Source organism: Astatotilapia calliptera, chromosome 3 (assembly GCF_964374335.1).
Source record: "Astatotilapia calliptera chromosome 3, fAstCal68.1, whole genome shotgun sequence".
NCBI lineage: Eukaryota > Metazoa > Chordata > Actinopteri > Cichliformes > Cichlidae > Astatotilapia > Astatotilapia calliptera.
Genome location: NC_137424.1, coordinates 45377337 through 45400055, shown reverse-complemented (window position 1 = coordinate 45400055; position 22719 = coordinate 45377337). Strand labels below are relative to the sequence as shown.

Sequence of the window (22719 nt, the reverse complement as noted above, 5' to 3'; positions counted from 1 at the left end):
AGAGGTGGAGGAGGAGGCGTGGGTCAGTGAGGTGCAGTGGAGATTAAAGTAATGAGAATGGGAGGGAAGAGACTGTGGGGAGAGAGCGATGAGAGAAATAGTCTTTGCACGGGCGCAGGCAGAAGCTGTGATCCTCTTCGGGTCGTCGTCCACACCCCCACCCCCAACACACCCCAACAAAATAAGAAGTGTTTGATTCAGCGCCGTGTTTATTGACTGCTCGCGCTGAGCCCCGCCCTCCAAGCAGGCTTAATACAGCTTATCTTGTAAATAACAACAAATCTGACCTTTTTACCAGAATTCATATCAGGCGGCAGCTACTGTGAACTTTTCCATCAATGGAGGCAAAGCTTGCAAAAGCACATGACGTGAGTCTACTGGTTTGACTGGTTCACCTCTGCAGTGATGAATCAAAACACACTAATGTATGATATTGGTCAAAAGACAAAGGACTAAAAAGTAGTAAGACCTGAAGACATGGAGAGTTGCCCGGAGGCTTGATTTTTGCATCTTTTTTAATTTCCTCTAATTTCCCTCTAATTTGACTATTAATCTGCAGCATGCATGTTAAAATATGCATGGAAATGCACGTACTTTAAAGACCAGAGCAGGTTTGGAAGGCTCACCATGATGTGTGTTGTTTTTGCAGTGATGACAGTGATGTGGATCCACTGTAAAAATCTGAACCTTTCCCTTCATTTAATGATTGATTTATTACTTATTTATACTGGCACAGTGTGAATGCCCATGGAAGTGGTCGTTATTAGTAAGAAAAGCTGTAAAACTTGTGAAAATGCAGTTAAAAGTCCAAAATTTTAGCCCTCCTTTACATTTCCCACAGACGTCCTGTGGGCCAGATTGGAGTCTTTGCTTGGCCGATTCTGGCCCCCAGGCCTTATGTTTGACAGCCATGCCTTAAACCCATCTGCGTAACACAAAGCAAAACAGCATCCTCTGAGGACGTGCACACATTCTGATATAAATTATAATGGAGCAGCTGTGACTGAGGAGGTGTGGGGGGTTCATCCCTGTGGCAAGACACTGAACCCAGGTACAATCAGTGTTTGTGTAAAGAAGTGTAATGAATACTTGACAGTGTGATTATTATACTTTTGTATTTTCTAATTGTTTTTATTTCCTTTGAACGTTTTCTCTTTTCTGTTTCAGTTTGTTTCCAGAGTGGATTTTCTTGTTTCAGCTGAGTTTTTATTGTTTGAAAATGGTCAGTTCTGCTTTGGTTTTATCCGCTTCATTGTTAGTTTTAGTCTTTTTAATTATTACTGTGTGCAGGGAATGTGTCAGATGCTTTTTTAGAATAATTAGAGCAGTGATTACGATAAAAACAGCTCTTTGAAAGCAGTTGACTGACTCATAGTGTATCATGGTATTGTAGATGTCCACAGTCTCAGTAAACATGTCTTTGAATGCCTCATCAGGCAAGTTGTAATAAAACTAAAGAAACGAACAGATTATAAAGCTAAGGATATTTCCCTACATTTTTATTCCTCAGCTGTAAAAGGCTAATGAGATATTGTCGTCACCCCGCTGGGCGTGTGGGCGGAGTGCGAATGCAGCAACTCCCGAACAAGGTGACGTAGGTTTTTAAAATTCATACCATACCAAAGAAATGAGCTTTTTCCATGGCCCTACACAGATAGATGATAGATCGATGTCAGTGCTGGTAAGACAGAAATTTAAAAAGTTGCAGGAAAATGGCGTAATCGACACAAGTGTGAATGCACTGTGAGGTGAAATTTACAGAAATGATGAAACTATTACACGCATATATCTCATTTATTTTCATTTCTACAAGAGAAAAAATAACTATAAATGACTGAGCTCAAGACTCACACTCCCGTCACTGGTTGTACACCAATAGATCAAAAAGGCACCTTTATCTTGCTGCTGCTGGAGTGCATGACTTCCCAATATTGCCTTAAAGCAGCCGTCTAGCCTAAGTATGAAATGGGTTTAAAAATATCTCTGCTCTTGGAGGATCTTTACTTCACTCAGAGGCATTAAGTGAAAGGGTGGAGCAGCGGAGACGCGGGCGAGGAGGTACATCTGTAGAAAATAACTTCCAAGCGTCATATCCCAGATTGATTTTTTAGAGGATTCCAGAGATAAGGGATCAGACATTAGAAAACAGCCTTCCTGGAAAATGAGTGATTTCTTAGACTGTCCCGAAGCCCCCTGAGGATTTCTCAGAACTTGATTAATACAGTAGCTCCGAATGGCACGCTTAAACAACTTTAAACAACAGTCTTAGCATTTAGCTGCCTTGCTCTCGAGTAAATCCCTTCAGTCGCGAACAAAATAAAGTCTTTGCCCTTAAGCAGCTACAGATATTAAGACACATGCCGGCATCAGGATGCAGCTGTTACCAGCACATCTTCGACTCCACCGCCGCTCGTCCAGCTATTGATTCTCTCTTTTCCAACAAGGGCATCCCACGACGTCTCACAATTTGCAAAGTCAAACCTAAGTCACTGCACCTTGTAAACAAAAACAATAATCAGATGAGATATTTATTGATCCCTGCAGGGCAGAAAAATGCTGGACTGTGTTGGGAGGTCAGATCGAAGGGCTGGGTGCCCTCGACCTGGAAAGGATCCAGTATCCAGATTTTACAGCTCGATTGCCCCCGCAGGAAGTTTAAGACATACTCTGTTGGTATGCAGTCATGTGTATATTACAGAGGTTCTGATTGAAAAGCATGTTTTTCTAGGCTGTGCAATTAATCTAATTTGATATTAAGCCCTGATCTCAGCCTTTCTATGTGGAGTTTGAATGTTTTCCCTCAAACTCGCGCATAGATTAATTCGACTCAAGCCCGGATGACAAAAAGAGAGCCGCTGGTCCACAGCTGCCTGAGAGTTTTGTTTCTTTTTTTGCTTTTCTCCATTCGTTACCCACAAATCAGGTGGAAGTGGGTGGGCAAAAACACCACCCTGCTCTGAGCTTAAGTCCGAACCAGACAAATCTCTGTCTTCTCCCACTAACTCCACCTCATTTTTCTTTTATTTATTCCCTGTTTAAGTTCAATAAATGTGTGATGTGATGATTTTCTTGACCTTCGTGAGCACACACTGTGATAAAAGTTCCCAGACTGCCTTACTGTCCCAGAGCGTTATTCAGCAGCTGGGACTTTATCACTTTATTTTAATAAAGTGCCCCTTTCACCCGGGCTTGCCGTTATGGCCACTGCAGCTCTCGTTACTAATGTGAATGAAGCTTGAGGAACACGTGGATCTTGCACCAGCATCACTGGCTTGCTTGCACCTCAGAATTTGCAAACGTAACCTCAGGTCTGCTCATGTATTTACAGTGTCATATGGGAAACTGGTGCTTTGCACTTGGTTTCCCAATGCCAACGTCATTGCCTGGTGGCTGGGGTCAGAGCAGCTGTGCATGCGGTGTGTGTTTCAGAAAGAACTGGGATGGCATGTTGATACATGACATACGCACAGACCACTTCTTTATGGGGCCGTTAAATTCCCACAAAAAGCAGCGTCACACCCGCCGGTGCAAGCTGTGCTTTGTTGTCCTTTGTTGTCCTTTGTTATGGTATGCTTTAGATCAAACTGATCATCAAAGTGAGGAAGAAAGGTGATATATTGCATGTATACGTGGCGTGTTGACGTGAGTGTTTCAAAACCTGCTGGTATTTTTCCACACAGTCATCTCTATAGTGCACAGTGAATGGTATGAAAAGGAGAAAAAAATGCCTTGTTAATGTCAGAGGTCAGAGGGGAATGCTCAGATTGCTTTGAGCTAAGGCTGCAGCTGTCTCAAACCGGTTTCTTCGTGTCACCGCGTATTTTACTAGGTAAAATCTGTGTGTGTCTGCATGTTCACGCTGAGGAAGGTATTTTTGAAACATTCAAAGGTTCTCATAGCAACCTTCGAGCTGAGATGTGGCCTTCGATTTGTTTTCTACAGCAAGAGAAGTTGCTTCAAAGGTCCTGATTGTGTTGATGTTAATAATTAATCTTAATAATTATTCAATGTTTACTTTAATAACCCCAGGTCAGTGGCAGAGTCACAGTTTTATGGTCCTGTAAAAAAGTGTATTTATTTATTTTTAAATTTTAATACCATTTAATTAACATAATATTTGCAACATAATATTTATTTATACTGATCTAAATGTGCAAAAATAAAGCCTTGAAATAAACACGGCCCAGCACACCCCATGCCCCCCTTTATACTCACCCCTGCTTGCTGCAGGTATTGCTGCCATATAAAGTGGGACGGCTGCCGTCAGGATTTTAACATTGTAATAAACGAAGTTAGCAGTTCATATTTTGTTTGAACTGCAGCAGATTTTCTCTGTGTGAAACAGACGTTGGTGGATGGAGCAGCGACAGAGCCGGCTGTATCTCAGTAACGGCTTTAATGGTGATCAATGTAAGAAGCGCTGCTGGTTTGGACGTTTTCTTTCGCTCCACCTGAGCTCCGTGTCTCGGTAACAGCTCTGCCTCTCCTACTGCAGGTCTACTTTTAGTCACAAATGTGGGTGAAATGCACGTGTTTGCACTGTGACACCTGAGTGCTACAAAGTTACGGATTAAACAAAGCAAAGAAGAGAAAACATTTCATGTTCAAGATAATTTGAGTTAACAGATCAGAATAAATATCGAACAGAACTTGTTCGATATTTAGAAGAGCATCTCTGAACAACAGCCACAGACGACCACATTAGATATGAGCTTTCCAGCTAGTATGTCTTTTACTGCCAGTGTAATTAGTTCAGAAGCTCAGAGACTCACAGATTATACACAGGGACACGTTACAACTGTTTAAAAAGATGAGGCTTTCTAGAAAAAAAATTAAAATCCTGCAATTTCTTTGCTTCCACTTTTGACTTCTTCCCCGCCCGTACCAGCACTGATGTGGAGGTTTGTCTGAGTATTGATGGATCTGTGGCCACATGACTGGCTGTGGGTGTGTGTTTGACTCATGTTAGATTCATAGGAAATATAGTGTGTAGCATCTCATCTTATGCTGTTGACGGACTGAAAGGGTGCCTATGTCGTCTCTTCGTGTCGTTTACTAGTTACACCTGTCCAACTGCTTTTTGGTGCGAATATCCAAACCGTCAATCTCATGACAGAAAGTCATTGTATGTAAGAACAGAAATATGTCCTAAATTATACTCCAACGCCCAACCTGAGCATCTGAATGAGGAAGAACAGTTAGGAGGTGGTGGATGGGTGTATTGTTGTTGTTTGGGTTTGGTTTTCCTTTTTGGCATAGGTAGGCGAGGTGGGGCTTGATGGCATTCTGGCACACCTGCGGCGCATCGGACGTCATCAGTGAGCGCTTTTATGGAGCTGAGTCACGGACGTCTGGTATCGGAGTATTGTTGCTGTCACAAGTGGTAACGTGTTAGTGCAAGCTGAATCTGTTGATTCCACGCTGTTGAGCTGCATGTTCTTAATGATAGGTTTGTAGCTTGAACCTATTCGCTGGAACGTTGAAGACAATATAATTACACAGCAAAAGCATTGAACACCAATGCAATGGGCGGGCCGGGTTAATGAGACCCTGACAGCCATTCAAGAGACTTTAGCTCGGTTTGTTCCTCCAACCGTTCCCACTGTTTCTTCCCCGCCACCCGTACCGTGCACTTCGCAGAGTTTGGGCTCTGTTCGTGACCCCGCTCCCCCGGCTCTGGTGCCTTTCAAGGGAGAGTTGGGCCATTGCGGGGTTTTTTTGATTCAGGTTTCCCTGCTCTTTCAGCTGTTTCCCCAAGCGTTTTCTGATTATGCTTCTAAGATTTCCCATATTATCGGTGCCCTTCGTGATCGTGCTTTGGACTGGGCCGAGTCTTATCTCGCTCTACATCCCTTGGAGACTGTCATGTATGTGCAGTTTGTTCGGGATTTTCAGGCTGTTTTTCATCACCCCCTGCGCTCTGATGAGGCCGCGCGGCAGCTGCACGGGCTCCGGCAAGGGAGCCAGTCGGTGGCGGAGTTCTCTATTGATTTCCGGGTTAAGGCCGCAGAGACGGGGTGGGGTGATGACGCGTTACGCGGGGCTTTCGTCATCGGGTTAAACGATCGCATGAAAGATGAGCTCGCCACTCGTGACGAACCGGAGAGTTTCGAGGCTCTAGTTAATCTGGCCATTCGCATTGATAATCGCCTTCGCGAGCGTGAGAGAGAGAGGAGTGGCCGGTTCCGTGCGGGGTGTGGAGAGCACGCCACTGTGCGCGCAGTCTCCCGTCCCCCTCCTCCCGGTCGCATGGTCTCCTCCGGCGGCCGCTGCTGAGGAGCCTATGCAGTTGGGTCGTACGCGGCTTACTCCGGAGGAGCGTCAGAGAAGGTTTGAGGGGCGGTTGTTTTTGTATTGTGGCCAGTCGGGCCATTTTGTGTCCACCTGCCCGTTGCGGTCAAACGGCGGTGCCCGCCAGTAACTGTGGGGGTACTGGTGGGTAGCGCTTCCTCTCTTTCCCGAGTTCCCCGCATGCAGCTTCCTGCTATCGTGAACAACGCATCTGGTACTTTCTCCATTAATGCACTTTTGGATTCTGGCGCTGAGCAGAACCACGTGAGACAGCGGTCTCACGTGGTGTCTCGTTATTAAGACGCGGCCCCTGCAGGTACCCGTCTCACTCACGAGACTGAACCAGTTTCATTGGTTCTTTCTGGTAATCATCGCGAGCTTCTTCGTTTTTTTGTTTTTTCCTCCCCGGAGTCTCCCATCGTTCTAGGTTACCCGTGGTTCGAGCATCATAATCCTCATATTAATTGGTCCACCCGTCGCATTGAGAGTTGGAGTAGCCACTGCTTGTCTCACTGTTTATAGTCTGCTCTTCCGCCCTCGCCTGTCTGCTCGTCTAAGCTGGCGCCTGAGGAGTTGGATCTCTCGTCTGTACCTGAACAGTATCATGATCTGGGGCGGTTTTCAGTAAACGCTGTGCGCTCTCGCTTCCCCCCCCATCGTCCTTATGATTGTGGCATTGAACTGTTGCCTGGAGCTCCTTTGCCCACCAGCCAGCTGTATAACCTCTCTGGTCCGGAGAAGGCAGCCATGGAGAGGTATATTACGGAGTCACTGGAGGCGGGCTTGATTCGTCCATCGTCTTCGCCGTTGGCGGCGGGTTTTTTCTTTGTGGATAAGAAAGATGGATCTCTCAGGCCCTGCATTGATTTTCGGGGTCTTAATGACATAACTGTGAAGAACAAATACCCTCTTCCCCTGATCTCTTCTGCTTTTGAACCTTTACAGGACGCAGTCATTTTTACAAAGCTGGACCTTCGCAATGCGTACCATCTGGTGCGCATACGCCAGGGAGATGAGTGGAAAACGGCCTTTAACACTCACCGTGGACATTATGAATATCTGGTAATGCCTTTCGGTCTGACGAATGCGCTGGCGGTGTTTCAAGCATTGATTAATGATGTGCTTCGGGACTTTTTGAATCGGTGTGTGTTCGTTTACTTGGATGACATTCTTGTTTTTTCGCGGTCTTTAGAGGAACATGTTCAGCAGGTGCGCAGCGTTTTGCAGCGGCTTCTGGAAAACAAACTTTTTATGAAAGCGGAAAAGTGTGAGTTTCATGCTAGTTCTGTGTCGTTCCTGGGCTATGTCCTTGCTAAGGGGCGGGTTGGGCCCGATCCTGGTAAAATCAGAGCGATCGCTTATTGGCCGACTCCTTCCTCGCGCAAACATCTGCAGAGGTTTCTGGGGTTTGCTAATTTTTATCGCCGATTTATTAAGAACTTCAGTCAGATCACTCTTCCACTTACCCGGCTGACGTCCTCGGCTCGAGTTTTCAGTTGGTCGCCTGAGGCCGAGCAGGCGTTTGCTCGGTTGAAGGAGTTGTTTTGCTCCGCGCCTGTTCTCGCCCACCCAGATGGTACCAGACAGTTTGTTGTGGAGGTGGATGCTTCTGATGCAGGTGCGGGAGCAGTGTTGTCGCAGCGCTCACCCGACGATGGCCGTCTCCATCCGTGCGCGTTTTTTTCGCTGCGATTTTCTCCAACTGAGCGGAACTATGACGTGGGTAATCGTGAGCTGCTGGCGGTTAAGCTGGCTTTGGAAGAGTGGCGTCACTGGTTGGAGGGGGCGGAGCAGCCCTTTGTGATTTGGACGGACCATAAGAATCTCTCCTACATTCGGAGTGCAAAGCGGCTCAACTCCAGGCAGGCCAGGTGGCAGCTATTTTTTAGCCGGTTCCATTTTACTATCTCTTTTCGACCTGGTTCTCGCAATGTTAAGCCTGACGCCTTGTCCCGTCAATTTTCTCCCACGTCTGAGTCTACGGGGGTGGCTCCTATCATCCCCTCGTCCTGCGTGGTGGGGGCCGTGACGTGGGAGATCGAGAGCCTGGTGCGCCGTGCGCAGCGGCAGGATCCGGACCCTGGTTGGGGCCCGCCTGGCAAGCTGTTTGTTCCATCGGCCGTGCGCGTGCGTCTTGCACTGGGTACATGCGTCTCGCTTCGCTTGTCACCCTGGCGTGCGTCGTACGGTTTCCCTGTTGAGGCGCACGCCAGGGTGGCCCACTTTGGAGAGTGACACCCGCGAATATGTGTTAGCCTGCGACACCTGTGAGCATCATAAGAGCCGTCACCTGGCTCCCTCCGGGCTGCTACACCCCCTGCCTGTCCCGGGTCGGCCTTGGTCGCATATTGCGGTTGACTTTGTTACCGGGTTACCGCGTTCTGCGAATCACTCAGTTATTCTCACCATTGTTGACAGGTTTTCCAAGGCGGCGCATTTTGTCCCTCTATCTAAGCTCCCTTCTGCCCTTGAAACTGCTCACTTGCTCGTGGATCACGTTTTTCGGTTGACTAAACTAAACCTGGACTAAAATAAAATAGTCTTTACTCTGTCTTCTGCATTTCTGTGTCTTCATGTTTAGGCTAGTTAATGATTAGGTCCAGTTGTGAGCCTTTAAATGCTGTGATAGCTGCACTGAAGAAAATCAAGCATTTCAGTGAATCTCAGTTTCAGACAGACTGTGTATATAATAAGGGAGCTTTCTACCAACATATTAAGCTGGTGTTGGTGTAATGGTGTATATTTGTCTTTGCATATTTTGGATCTCTTATTAAAGATATTCTTATTCAAGAAATCAAGCTGGTTTCTTGAACATAACATCACGAGTTCACTGTCCTCAGATGGCCTCCACAGTCAAGGTGAAGGTGAGACAATAAATTAAAGCAGCTTTGAAGGAAAAAGCTCGTCCAACCCAGTACGAGCAAAGTGTACCTAATGAGGTCCTGGTGACTGGTTAAGACTGTGTTACACTGTCCTGTCTGACAACAATTATGCCAGGTTGAACTCTGGCATGTTACCTTTAATGTGTTTGTGTACTTACATGTAATGGCTTTCTTTAATGAGATAGACTGTTTGGAGTTAATCGGTCAGCAGGAAGCCACAGGCAAACACAGTGTGATAAAAATACAAGAAATACATGCGGTGGAGTCAAAGTCTGGAATGATGCGTGTGACTTTTATTTCTTTGAAGCATTAAAGAGCATCTAAGTGTTGTAAAAGTCCCTTTATGGTCAGAGATCATAATGTGGCATCAGTATAGATGACACGATTATAGAGTGGAGCAGCTGCTGTTGGCCCGGAGCGAAGAAGCTACTTGCATTTGTGTGCGCGACAAAGGTCTGCAGTGAACAGCTGTTTTTTTTTATTTCTTTTGTTTTTTTTTTTTGGCCTGTCCCGTTTGGCTCTTTTGCCATCAGAATTATTGTCTAAAGGCAAAGAAAGATGCCCAACGGATTTACTTTACCAAATTGACCATCCCAGCCTTGCCGTAATGGTCCATTTGATTCACCTTTTATTGTTTATTTTATTTTCACTTGCTGAATACGGGACAGACTTGACTGGGGGAAAGAAGGGGAGAAAGAAAGAGGGAAAGAGAAACAGCTGAGATGAGGGATGGGGGAGAAGGGCAAAAAAACAAAAAACCAACAGAACGGGCAGAAGAAAAAAAATGCATATATCGATCACCTGGATCACCTGTTGAGAAAGAAAAAAGAGAACAAGCAGAAGAAAACAAGAGCAAAATAATAAACAACATCACAGTGATATATGGGAATATGACAGTAAATACTAAATATTAAACATTATTGTGCAGCACATAAGATCAACAGAACACAGTGTGCTTTGAGGTAGGAGCCAAAAAGGGTGTAGTTTGTGGGTGTGATCACCCGTGTGTACACCTGTGAGCATGGACGCGCTTGTTTTTAAAAGGTTCCTTCATGTAATGATCTGCTAGAGGGTGTGGGGGGGCCACAGCCCCGTCCTCCAGGGCATGAAGCAGGTATGGAGGAGATCAAAACTCCAGACATCCAGAGACCCCCAGAACACAAGAGACCAAGGAAGACCAACAGAGGGGCAGCCGCGCCACTGTCCCAGAAAGAGCTGAGGAGAGCCCCAGATGAGGGCTCACTCAGCAGCCACGGAGCAGAAGCCAGGGGGAGTTGCAGTGACGCGCCCGTGAGCTCCGCCGGCAGCCAGCCGTGCCTGAGTGACCGAGCCCCAGGCCGAGAGGTTGGGGGCACCCCACCTCCGAAGTGGCCCGAGCGAGCCCCAGGCTCCAGGCCCCGATAAGCGGCCGCCAAGGAGTGAGCCGGTGTGTACCTGGATGCCCATCCCCAGACACAAAGAACCACCAAAGCTCCGATGCCTGAGGGAGTCAGACATTGGTGCGTCTCCCCCCCCCCCCCACTGGCAGGGGAAGTGGTGTGTGTGTGTGGGGGGGGGGGGGGGGAGATAGGCCTCCAAACCTTGGAGGCCCTGAGATGTCCCCAGAGAGGTGGCGTCTGATACCCAACCTGACATACTGTATAGACACAGACATACAGGCACACACAGACACAAACATCCATTCCCACCCTCATGCTCTCATATGCACTTACTCCACACTCAACCAACGTGGAGACAAACATAAAGAGACGTTGTACACACGATCACACTCCCCAAGCGTACTCTACGAACCGGGTCTAGGTACCCTTTCCCCTGGAGGGGGGAACTGCACCCAGACCCAGGTGGTGTTACCCTTTTCCCTGCGGTGGGGGGAGGCAGACCGCCCCGACTCCGCAGCAGCAGGGAGGCCCCACACTCCAGACCGCAGTCGGACGGCCAACTCCTCCTAGCCCCCCCGCTCCAGCAGGCCGCAGAGAATGGGGGTGAGAGAAGACTCCAAACCTCCCTCCACCCGCTCATTGTAGTGTTGATGCATGTGTGTTCTAAGGTGCAATTAAAACCCAGGAGGGCATGGAGCTACCTGCCAGAGAGCAGCAGGTAAGCGCATAGTCCCTCCTGATAGCCCTCAATGTCTACGTGTATTTAAAATTGAGAGGTGGGCAACGACGCCAGGGGTGAGGTATACACCCTGATGGTACTTTGGATTCCGTGTATCGTGCCCACCCCCAAGATCCTATATGTATGTGTAATGAGAGTGTGAGTAATGTGAATGTCTAAGTTGTGGGATAAAATTGAGGCAGAGGCAGCCGGAAAGGGACCGGGGAAGGGGGGGGGGGGGGGGGGGAGTAGCCTCCTCTGCACCCTGGTGACTTACCCCTACTCCAAGGCCCTGCATGTGTGGGTGGTTGTGGTGGAGCGGGAAGAGGGAGGCAGCTGGAGATGGGGAGGGAAGGAAGTGAGGGGCAAGTGACCCCTCCCTGGGGCCAGCTCCCCCGCTGACCCCAGTAGGCACTCCCATACTCTACGATCCGCCAGGGAAAGGGGGCCCAGGCCCATCCAGACCGGGGCCCAGTGCAGCAGCACCGCCGGGCCCACAGAGCCCGGGACAGTCCACCCAACCCCACCACAGAGAAAACTGCACCCACCCCACCATCCACTCTTCTTCCAGACTACATAAGACAATAGACGCCCAGGCTGAGATCTTCCTCCACCTCTCCTGTATCTCCCCCTCCTGCAGAGAGAGTTCCTGAAGAGAGGAACAGCTGTTTAAATGCGTGTGTTAGTTTGATAGTTTTTTCCTCTGCTTCTGTATCAAGCAGTGGCTGTTGAGTGTTACTGTGTGCGTTAGGTTCTCTCTCTCACCACATGTATTATGTGTCTTCTAATCGTAATTCTCTTGTGTCGCTGCTGGATTTCTGCAGAGCCGGGCTACTCCAACGCTCACCCCTGGGTTCGCACAGAGCCAAAGGAAATATAACTTTTTAAGAGTGTTTCTCTTTTGTTTTCACTGATTCATGAAGTATTGACATTTTGGAGATATTGTGTTTTCACATAACAGCAGCAGAGATGTAAAAAGAAGACCTCTGGGAAAACAGAGGTACACTCTCCGAAAGATAGTAGAGACTGGAGGACAGAATTTGAAAAATCTGCTGGGAAAATTTAAAAGAGATGCTGTTTTCTGACTTTTCTCCATCTCAGATTAAATTGTGTTTGCAAACTGTCGCAGCCGGAAAGAAAAACATATCCAGTGCCGGTTAGCCTGGTTTGGGTTGGCATCACTTTGAACACGGAAGTATTTCGTTGCTAGCTTTGTGTTAGCATGCTCGTTTGCTCGGAAAGTGGTGCCATTGTGTTTGCAGCGGGAGGTAGTTGTTTCTGGCACTTTGCATATTTACACATGCTATTTCATCCTTTCTGCAGCACACACTGAGGTGAGGCAGTTGACGCAACATGTATTACGCTACAGTCATAAAAGCGGAAACAGTTTAGGGGGTAAAAGGCCATTAATCCACTGTACTCCGACTTTTTAGTTACCTCTGCCTGTCTGTGGGTCAAGCTTAGAGCAGACAACAAAAGCAGTAATGCAGAAACGTAGCATAGATTCACAATAAAATGAGTACTGCACTGATGGAAGAGACTTGGCACAAAGTTTGGGAGCAGATAAATTAAAAAAGATACGAATAAGCACAGTTGTCGCCTCATCGCTTGCTGGATGATTTAAAACTATTGTTCTTAGAGCTTCATTACAAACTAATATGTGTATGTATTTAACAGGCCAAATGTGAGAACCCTACTACATCTAATGTTTTAGTAAAGAGCGAACGAGAACAAAGCGTTATTGTGATTTACAAGCACGTTACATAAACTGTGTCTGCAGAGAAATATGAGTCTCTAACAAATATGTGCTTTTTACAAAGACAAAAGCACTCTATTGTAGGTATGTGAGGTGTGGTGATATGTTTCAGTAAAATTCCACCTTAGCGTCATCCTCAACACACACATGCACACATGCATGCAGCGGCTTTCTTTGACTTTTAAATGAACAGTCAAACAGAATCCAGCCATGTGTATCACAGATATGATCCATGTGTCTGTGGTAGATGCATTTACTGAGAACAAGTGTTATCAGTTCATCAGTAGCTAAGTTAGTTTCAGCTTTTTTTTTTTGGACTAAATTAAATTAGAGATACCAGAATGAAACTTAAAAACACTGAACAACAAAGGACATGAGGTTTTAGGAACGAGCAAAGCCGCCAAGTCCGGGGTAATGAGCAACAAGCTGATGCCTTCATTTTATTCACAAAACAAGCCGTACTACTACCACTGACAGGATTGGGTGTCCTCTCACTCGCTGCTTTTGTATCTGCAGCGATCGTTAGAGAAACCTAATCAGACATTTTTAATTAAAGAGGCCAGAGTGTTTGTGCCGAAGGAGGATAAAGAGGAGGAAGATGATTACGAGGTGAAGGGAGGAGGGGGTGGCAGCGGCTGAGGGTGGATGAGGGGGAAGAGGTCGAGTCTGCCTGCTGAAAGCCACTTAAATCCCTTTCTTATTAACTCACTGTGACACATGATCTTCCTCCATCCCCCTCACACACACACACACACACACACACACACACACACACACACACACACACACACACACACACACACACACACACACACGCATCTACACTCACAGGGCTATAAACCTGCTCTTCTTACTTCTTACTGCTTCCTTGTGTCTTATCACGGCCTTGCATCAGCTTTGGCCTTGATGTCATTGCTCACCGAACCACGACGGATCGGTCTGTGTTTACGTGCTTCGTTCAAAACAGGTATTACGCTGACATTTTCTTATGCAAATGAGATCTACCCTTTAGGTGAAGAACCCGGGGTAACTAAATGTAATTAATCAGCCTGGAAAAGGTAACATTTCTTAGGATGGTGATGAAAAGTCTGTCTCGCTCTGCTTCATGCAGATGTAGCTGTTGTTGTTTGACTGCATGAAATGGAGCCATATAAACCATCCAGAAATCAAACCATGGAATAATCATGCTGCATTTTCTTTACGTTGGATTAGCTCAGTAGCAGCAGTAGCAACCAAAGGCATGTAGAGGCACTGTCCCAATCCATCAACTGAATCTTTATCTTTTACACCTATTACACTGAAGTGCAGACATGTCTACACACTGCGGTTCCTAGCATGGGAAAGAGTGAGCTGATTGGCTGCTCACCATGTTGTGCATTCAAAGATGCTCTTCTGCATACATGGTTGTAACTCTGTCGCCTTTCTATCAGCTTCAAGCAGCCATTCTCCCATGAAGGTACCCGTTAAAACCACGGTATGTTGAGGCCTGATGGACGTGGGTTTACAGCAGCAAGTTCTGAGTACCTGTCTACATGTTTATACATAAATGCATTGGTTTTTACTATGTATCTGGCTGATTATATATTTGTATTAAAGAGAAGTTGAACAGATGTACCTAATGAAGTGAGTTGAAGCAGCTTTTGCCGTGCTTAAAATTCCCATTGAAGCCATATTTAAACATTTACCCTCGTTCCCACTTTAGCTTTTTTAGCAGACATCACTCGGGTTCATCTGCAAATGCTGAATGCAGCCATTTTTATTCTCTGTTTCAGTAGCAATGCAGTTCATGGAGTCCCACAGCTTTTCCACTCATACTGGAAAACCTCATTAAAAACAAAAAGACTGTGTTTTTTGTGCATTCACCCCAACTCTAATATTTGTGTGCCTGAACACAGGTTTAGGAGCTTCTTTGTTTGTTGAGAAAAATGCAAAGGGATCTGAGAAATCAGTTGCTAAAGTGAAACATTTTCCACAGAGGCATGTGTCATCTTCTGTGGGTCCAAGAGTGAGTGACAGTTAGTCCCAAAGTACCGAAGGAAAACATGAGTATCTCCATCCACAGAGACTGTGTTTTATTTATTAAAGAGAAGAAAAGAACCCACTTCCACACTAAGTGCGATGAGTAGTTTTCAGACAGTCTGTGCTCAGGTCTTGACAGTTCTTCTTTCCAGTGGAGCAGAGAACAACTTTTGCTGTAAATCAAAGAACACATAGCTGGGGAATGATAAGCGCTGCACAGAGAAACCACTTGTGGATCTAAGAAATTCATTCATTGTTCTCATACCTCTTGGATAACGTGCTATCACCTTCGGATTTTACACTGCAGCATCTAGGCACATTAAAGTGCTTAGAACCCATTCTAATAAACACGGGGAACCTCGGGATGATGATGATTGGTCGAATAGATTCTTTCCACTAGAAAATTAAGATGTCAGCATCATTTGTTGATGAGGTCTGATTAAAACGGAGAAATAGACTGAAAGCAAAGTCTTTATTGAATTCAAATCCAGTGGAGGAAACGAAATATCGACCGATGAAAGGAAGACTTTTGCTCACATTTGAACTCAACTAGCATAAGCTTGACCATGGAGAAACATTTTTGGGTTAAACCCTGGTTTTCATCATGAAATCTGCAACACTTAACAAACACACAGGTAAATGATGCTCAGATGATACTAAATGTGGAAGGAAAGCATCCCACACACCACCACCACTAACCTAAATCTTTGATTCAAAGCAGGATGAATCCATGGTCTCCTATTATTTACATCAAATTCTTAGCATCTGATTGTTGCAGCAGAAATTGAGACTCATCATTTTCTTATATTGTCCAATTCTGGTGAGTGTGAGCAAACTGAAGCCTCCATTTCCTGTTCCTAGCTGAGAGGAGTTGCCCCGGGCCAGTCTTATCTGCACGCCTTTGTTTTAACAAGTGGTTATTAGCATTACTGCGGGATTCATATCAGCGCAAAGCCGTCTTTCTCTGATGTCTAACATCAACGGGACACCCAGAGAGAACTGCCGTGTGATTGGCTGATTAGATATTTGCATTAACAAGCAGTTTACAGTTTATATTAACTAATTACCCTTTTAAACGATGTAAAATAACTGTATTGTTTGATTCTACTTACCAAGTTTTGATATCTGTGGATCTGGAAGTTTACCGTCTTAATGTCACGTTGCTGAGACGGAGTCTACCGTGTACAGAAAGTCTGTAATAATATTGTTTCGTCATATGAACCTATCAGCACTGTAAATATGGAAGTGTAGCGAGTGAGTCTCTCTGCTTTTGCACCACAGAGTCTTTGTAGCAAATGTGATACAAATTAATATGTAATTTCTTTATTTCAGTGAACACTGGCAACTACTTCATGGTTAAGACTTTAAATGGTTAATATCTTTGCTAAGAAAAAAAGAGGCAAAAAAGCAGATTAATTGATTCAAATATAAAGATAAACATTAGCAGCATGCCTTGTGCAGCTCTGTGGACTATTCTTTGAACCAAACTGGCAGCTCTGCCACATAAGAAATGCAGGAGATGGGACTGAAATTTGGGGTTATGAATGAGCAATTCAGTACAAAAACATAAATGAATAAGAATAGATCTAGTTGTGGTCAGATGGTTGTGTCATCAGGAGAGCAGAGGGCACAAATCAACAAATCAAACTGTGCGTCTGCACAATCTGTGTCAATTAGTGTGAGAGCACGGCTGCCTGTTTGGTATCAGAGCAGGCTTACGGCTTTGTGCATTTGTGTGCCCACACACGTGTGTTTACGCACATTCCTGCAGCCAACAGCTGTTCAAGGCTTTTAAAGCTGGGAGGAAAAAAACAACAGGAGTGAATGTCGGTATACACTCGGCTCATTCTCTCTTAATCTTCTACAAATCAACATGAGGTCAGCTGTTACTTCTTCACTGAAAGCTTAATTACTTATTGGGTACATTTGGAGATTTGACTTTGGATTCGTGACTTACTGTTCTCCAACAATTGTGCTTCCTCTGCACAAAGATCCCCCCCAAATCTTGTTTTTATTCATGAGCTGTGGGTTTTGAACAAAAGCCTGACTCTGTGCTCTATAGCTGTGTTTTTTTTCTTGTCTTTTTCCTGAAATGCGTTATTTGACAGCTTTATTGAGTATGTGCTTGCTTCTGAATTTAAAACGTGAGTTCTTGTTTAGTGAAAAAAAAGCTTTTTTAGGGGGCAGTACATTTTATTGAGATAATCTTGAACTGATCTATTAAAAAAAAGACATTAAGCCACCATTTAAATCAAATAAAACAATGTTTGTCGAAATGTATTGATTATTTCACTCCTGCATACAACATCTGCATCTGTACAGCAAACGATTAACGATCATGTTTGTTTGAGTGGGTGGCAGCAGCTCTGCCACGGTCAGTAGTTTCCCCCACTGGGACCACGGGTGCTTCAAACTGATGCACTTGTGCTCCTTCACAAACGGCATATGCAGCGTAAAATCCAGCTGCTGGGAGTAACGCGAGCTCGCGTCTCCTCTGCTGGCATCCATGCAGATCGTAACATCACAGTGTAATCAAGGAGAGAGACGTCAGCTATTGTTATGCAAGTGAGACGCTGTCGAGAGAGGCTTGGACCTCCTCCCGGGTTCCACTGCCCGTCGTAGCTTTTCAGCAGCACGGGTCGAGTGTCACGAGGAGTTTCTGCTATAGAGCGATCTCAGCGTGATGTGCTGCTTTTGTTTTTTTGCTTTCCACACGTGCGTATGTCATTTCTAACAAGACCTAATGTACGAGGCCATTTGCCCAGGGTGTCAGTAAATGTGACTGTTACAGCTGTGGAAGGTAATGAAGGTATCGTTCACTGTGTTATTAGTGAGTGACAAAAGCCAAGACGCATCCCCCTCTCCTGCTAATGGATCCCAGCAGTTATTGAATAAATCATCCTGCGTCGTGTCCGTCTCTTGCTCTTATTCGCTTTCTCGATTCCCTTTCCTTTCTCTCCTTTCGCTTTTCATTACTGCTTCCTTTCATCATTTCAGTCTCTTAACCTTCTCTTCTTTTCTTGTCCCCCAAATTCGCGTTGCCCATTTTCTCCGTCGCTCTCCCTCGAACCTGATGCTCATATTTGCTTTCTCCTTACACCTCCATCTGCTCTCGTTCCCGCCACCCTCCTGCTCTCTGTTTTTGCTTAAGTTCTCACTCGCCGTCTCTTTTTCCCTCTGCTTCCCACAGATGTGGAAGAAGAAGATATTCCTGGTCATCATTGCCATCAGTACCATCAGTCTTCTGCTGCACCATGGGGGTCACTTGACCTGGTGAGTGACCCACGATATGAAAACACATTAAATATCCGTTATTCTTCTATAAATCCATATGGTCCTTGTTACAGTGAAAAATCCTGACAGTCGTTGTGCCACACTTTTGCCTCATAGGCAAATTAATAGAGAGGGGCTTATTATTAAAGTCAAGCATAGAAACCTTGAGCGCCTAAGCACCGCCATGCTGGTCGAGGGACCAATTATAAAAGTAGAGTGCTGTAGACCTTTGACAGCCCAGCATTTTGCTCTCTTCGACTTCCTATTCTCAACGTCTTTATCGTCTCACTTCACTGAACGCTCTTGTTTCCACATCCCACCTCTTATCATTGACTCTGCAGTGAGCACTGCATTCTTTATGTTACTTTATTCAGTGATATGTACCAAACACCTCAGATTTTAGGAGAATTTAGAACTGGTATCCTGCAGTGCTTACAGCAAATGCATTAACTGCACATGTCAGCTGTTTTCCACCACATCCCAGAAGTTGAAGTGCATAATTTCAACTTTAATTTAGTGGGTTGAACAATTGCATAAAAATGTGAGGATCTAAAGCATTTCTTTTAACATAATCTCTTCATATCAGTGGGTCAAAAGTAATTGGACAAATTAAATAACTGAAAATAAGATGTTCATTTCTAATACCTGGTTGAAAACCCTTTGATGGCAAGGACAGTCTGAAGGTTTGAACTCATGGACATCACCAGGTTTCCTCCTTTTTAATGCTTTAATCCTTTTTAATGCCCGGCCTTTACTGCAGAGCAGTCTTTCAGTTGCTGTTTGCTTGTGGACCCTTCTGACCGAAGTTTAGTCTTCAACAGTGAAATGCATGCTCAGCTGGGTTAAGATCAGGTAACTGACTTGGCCATTCAAGACTATTCCACTTCATCCACATCATCAATAAATACTAGTGCCTAGTGCCACTGGCCCAAGCCAGCATACTCCCCCTGCCATGTTTTGCAGATGATGTGCTATGCTTTGGATCATGAGCCGTTCCACGCCTTCGCCATACTTTTTTCTTGGCATCATTCTGATAGATGTTGATCTTGGTTTCATCTGTCCAAAGAATATTTTTGTGCTGGCTTTCTTAGATATTTTTTTAAGCAAAGTCCAATCTAGCCTTTCTATTCTTGGGGCTTATGAGTGACTTGCACCTTGCATTGCAGTCTTTCACGCAGTGTTGTTCACTTGGTTGGCTGTTGTGAAGCTGTTTCTCTTCACCATGCAAATGATTCTACGATCATCCACCAAAGCTGTCTTCATGGACGTCCAGGTCTTTTTGCATCGCTGAGTTCACCAGTGCTTTCTTTCTTTCTTTCTTTCTTTCTTTGGATGGACCAAACTGTAGACTTTGCCACTCCTAATATCGTAGCACTTCTTCGGAAAGGCTTTTTTCTGCTTTAACAGTTTAAGGATAGCTTGTTTCACCTGCATGGAGAGCTCCTTTGACTGCATGTTGTCTGTTCACAGCAAAATCTTCCAAATGCAAGAACCGCACCTTAAATAAAGTCCAGGTCTTTTATCTGCTAAAATTGATTATGACATAACAAAGGAACTGCCCACAGCTACTGATGAAACAGCCTTTGAGTTAATTGTCCAATTATTTTTGGTCCCTTTAAAAAGAGTTTGACCGCAAAAAAAAAACTAAACTTGTGTCCTTGTCCAAATATATATGGACCTAACTGTATGTATATAGTATGAACGTCTTCATTAAAAAATGATAAACATTTGCCACCAAGATCTTTTGATAAAGTTCATGAATAATTCTGCCAATAAAAACTTAATGTACATGACACTTTGAAAAGTAATAATTCGTACTATCATCTGTGTGTTCCCTGAATGTCAGTCCACTATACAATAAAAACAGACACACTGTATATTATATCATATATTGCATTTCTGGCCTCCTCTCCTCTCGTGGCTATATCTTTCTACCTTTCCCTTCAGTCCCATTTATGGTTACTATTTTTGCCTTCCCGTTGTGTTGCTTCTGTTCTGTACAACACATTAGTTTCTTCCATTATCTGTGTGCAGCTTTGTCTCTAATGTCACCATTTTATCCAGAACAGCTGCTCTTTGTGCTGTTTAAGCTAATGCAGCTTTAAGTAAACTGTTGTTGTTTTTTGCCACCAGGACCATGGATGCCTTCCACCTCGGTTGTCCAGCCCTGCACTCTCACCCTTACTCCGGCCTGAAGCCTAAGCACAGTAACGTGGTTTTCCTGAAAACCCACAAAACAGCCAGCAGCACCATGCAGAATCTGCTCTTCCGCTTTGCAGAGCGCAACAACCTGACGGTGGCGTTACCCATACAGGCCTGCGGTCACCAGTTCTGCTACCCGCGATCCTTCACAACTCACTCTGTGCATCAGCACACGCTACCGCCAAACATCGTCACCAACCACATGCGCTTCAATAAGGCTGAGCTGAAACGACTGATGCCAAATGATACGATATACGTCACGATCCTGAGAGAGCCTGGCTCCATGTTTGAGTCCTTGTTCAGTTACTATAACCAGTACTGTCAGAGTTTCAAGAGGGTCCCTAATGGTTCACTGGAAGCTTTCTTAGATGAACCCTGGCGCTACTACAAACCAGAGGAGAACTACTCCATGTATGCACGTAACACCTTGACCTACGACTTGGGCGGAGACAAAGATCGCCCAGCGAAAGATGTCTCTTATGCAAAAGCTTTTGTAGCACAGGTGGAGCGAGTGTTCTCGCTGGTGATGATCTCTGAGTACTTTGATGAATCTCTGGTTCTACTTCGACACCTCCTTTCCTGGGATCTGGATGACATTTTGTATGTTAAGCTCAACATGCGGACGCCAAGTTCCAAGCAGGGCCTGACTGATGATCTTCGCAAAAAGATCCGTGCCTGGAATTCCTTAGATGCCCAGCTCTATGATCACTTTAACGCCTCACTGTGGCGTCAAATCTCTGCTGTGGGTCCAGCCTGTGTGGCGAGGGAGGTGCGCCTCCTTCGTGAGGCCCAGGAGAAGCTGATGAAAAGGTGTTTCGGTGAAGGCATGCCGCTTGTTCGTTCAGCTGCTGAAATCAAAAACAAGGAGCTCCGCCCCTGGCAGCCTAGCGGCAAAGTTGACATAGTCGGTTATGACCTCCCTGTAAATATTACCCAAAGCTTCTCGAGCCAGGACCAGGAGCTCTGCCTGAGGCTCATCATGCCGGAAGTCCAGTACACAAAGATGCTCCTACGTTCCCAGTTACTGCGGTACCGTCTGACCTCTCAGGCTCGGCCTCAGCAGCAGTCACACTCCTTCCAGCAGCCTGTACGCACAACCCTGCTTAGACATCCAGCCCACCGCAGCCAGCCACCAGTGCCTGCTGCTGCAACCCCTGCCTCAGGAACTGGAATCAACTCAAAGACTGCTGTAGGAACTCGAGGTCGGACAAATAAGCAAGGGACAAAACCCTCACAAACTCAGTCCTCATAGACTGGAAAACTCCTCATAGACTTGAAAATTATCCGAGTGCCCAACAAACTGCATTGTTTAACTCATCGTGACCCATGAGACTACGATTGTTGGCTGGTCTGGGGTTTTTGGGGGAATAAGGCTATCCTTGAGAAATGTCTGGGTTTATCTTGAATTAGAGTATCCCCTCTTCCTTCTATGTGTGTTTGGTTTGACATGAAAATAAATTAGGAAAAAGGGGATTGGACATACTTGGACTTGAATTTTAATCTTTCTCCTTTCCGATCCATCAGACCTTATCAGGGTGGGAAGGCACAAAAGCTGGAGGAACACTGGGAGGGAAGTTTAACCCAGCTGTACGCCTCTGCAGCCCTGACTGCAGTGGATATGAGAGGGTTTCGGATGAAAGTGGTTCTTTGAAGGAAATCTGTTTCATGCGACTGGGAGTCAATAGAGAAGTGGCGATATCGGGTCTATTGTGCAGCACAGAGTGTGCTTTGTGTGTATCACACTGGGATAGTATCATGTTACTTGTGTTTGTTCTCCGTTTCTCAAGCTCTCATTCGCTCTCTCTCTTTCCTAACATATGCCACTTAAAGTCCTTGAGGAGACATAATGACATAAAGGGATCGGCTGTCAGGCCTCCGAAGAGCCTCCTAAGAGGCCAGACAGACACTGAGATCAACTCACAACCATTAACGTGACAGCACAAAACAACTCTTCCTTCTTTGGCCTTTTTTTTCTTACTGACTCTAGAGTTGAAATCAGTGAAGGGACGGGGGGATAAAAAGTCCAGTGAGATGGAGACCTTATCCTGAGGGTAAGCCTAAAAACTGCTGGATACTCAATTTGGCCATACAAGTCCCACAGAGACTGAGCACATGTATGAAGCCTGTGTCTCGTCAGCTTTTTGACCTCCCTTTCTTCCTTCTAAGGTCCTTCTCTGCCTTCACCACCCTGTCAATACT

General features: G+C 45.5%; 1 protein-coding gene across 1 annotated transcript in view; it reads left to right on the top strand.

The window, feature by feature from the left end:
* gal3st3 (galactose-3-O-sulfotransferase 3) overlaps positions 1-21990 on the top strand; it is a 50377-nt gene extending 28387 nt beyond the window's left edge. The window contains exons 2-3 of the mRNA XM_026162377.2: positions 18236-18318; positions 20452-21990. Of these exons, the coding sequence (XP_026018162.1) occupies positions 18236-18318; positions 20452-21772 (1404 nt within the window). The 3' untranslated portion in view covers positions 21773-21990. The remainder of the gene's footprint in view (positions 1-18235; positions 18319-20451) is intronic.
* The last annotated feature ends 729 nt before the right edge of the window (positions 21991-22719 follow it).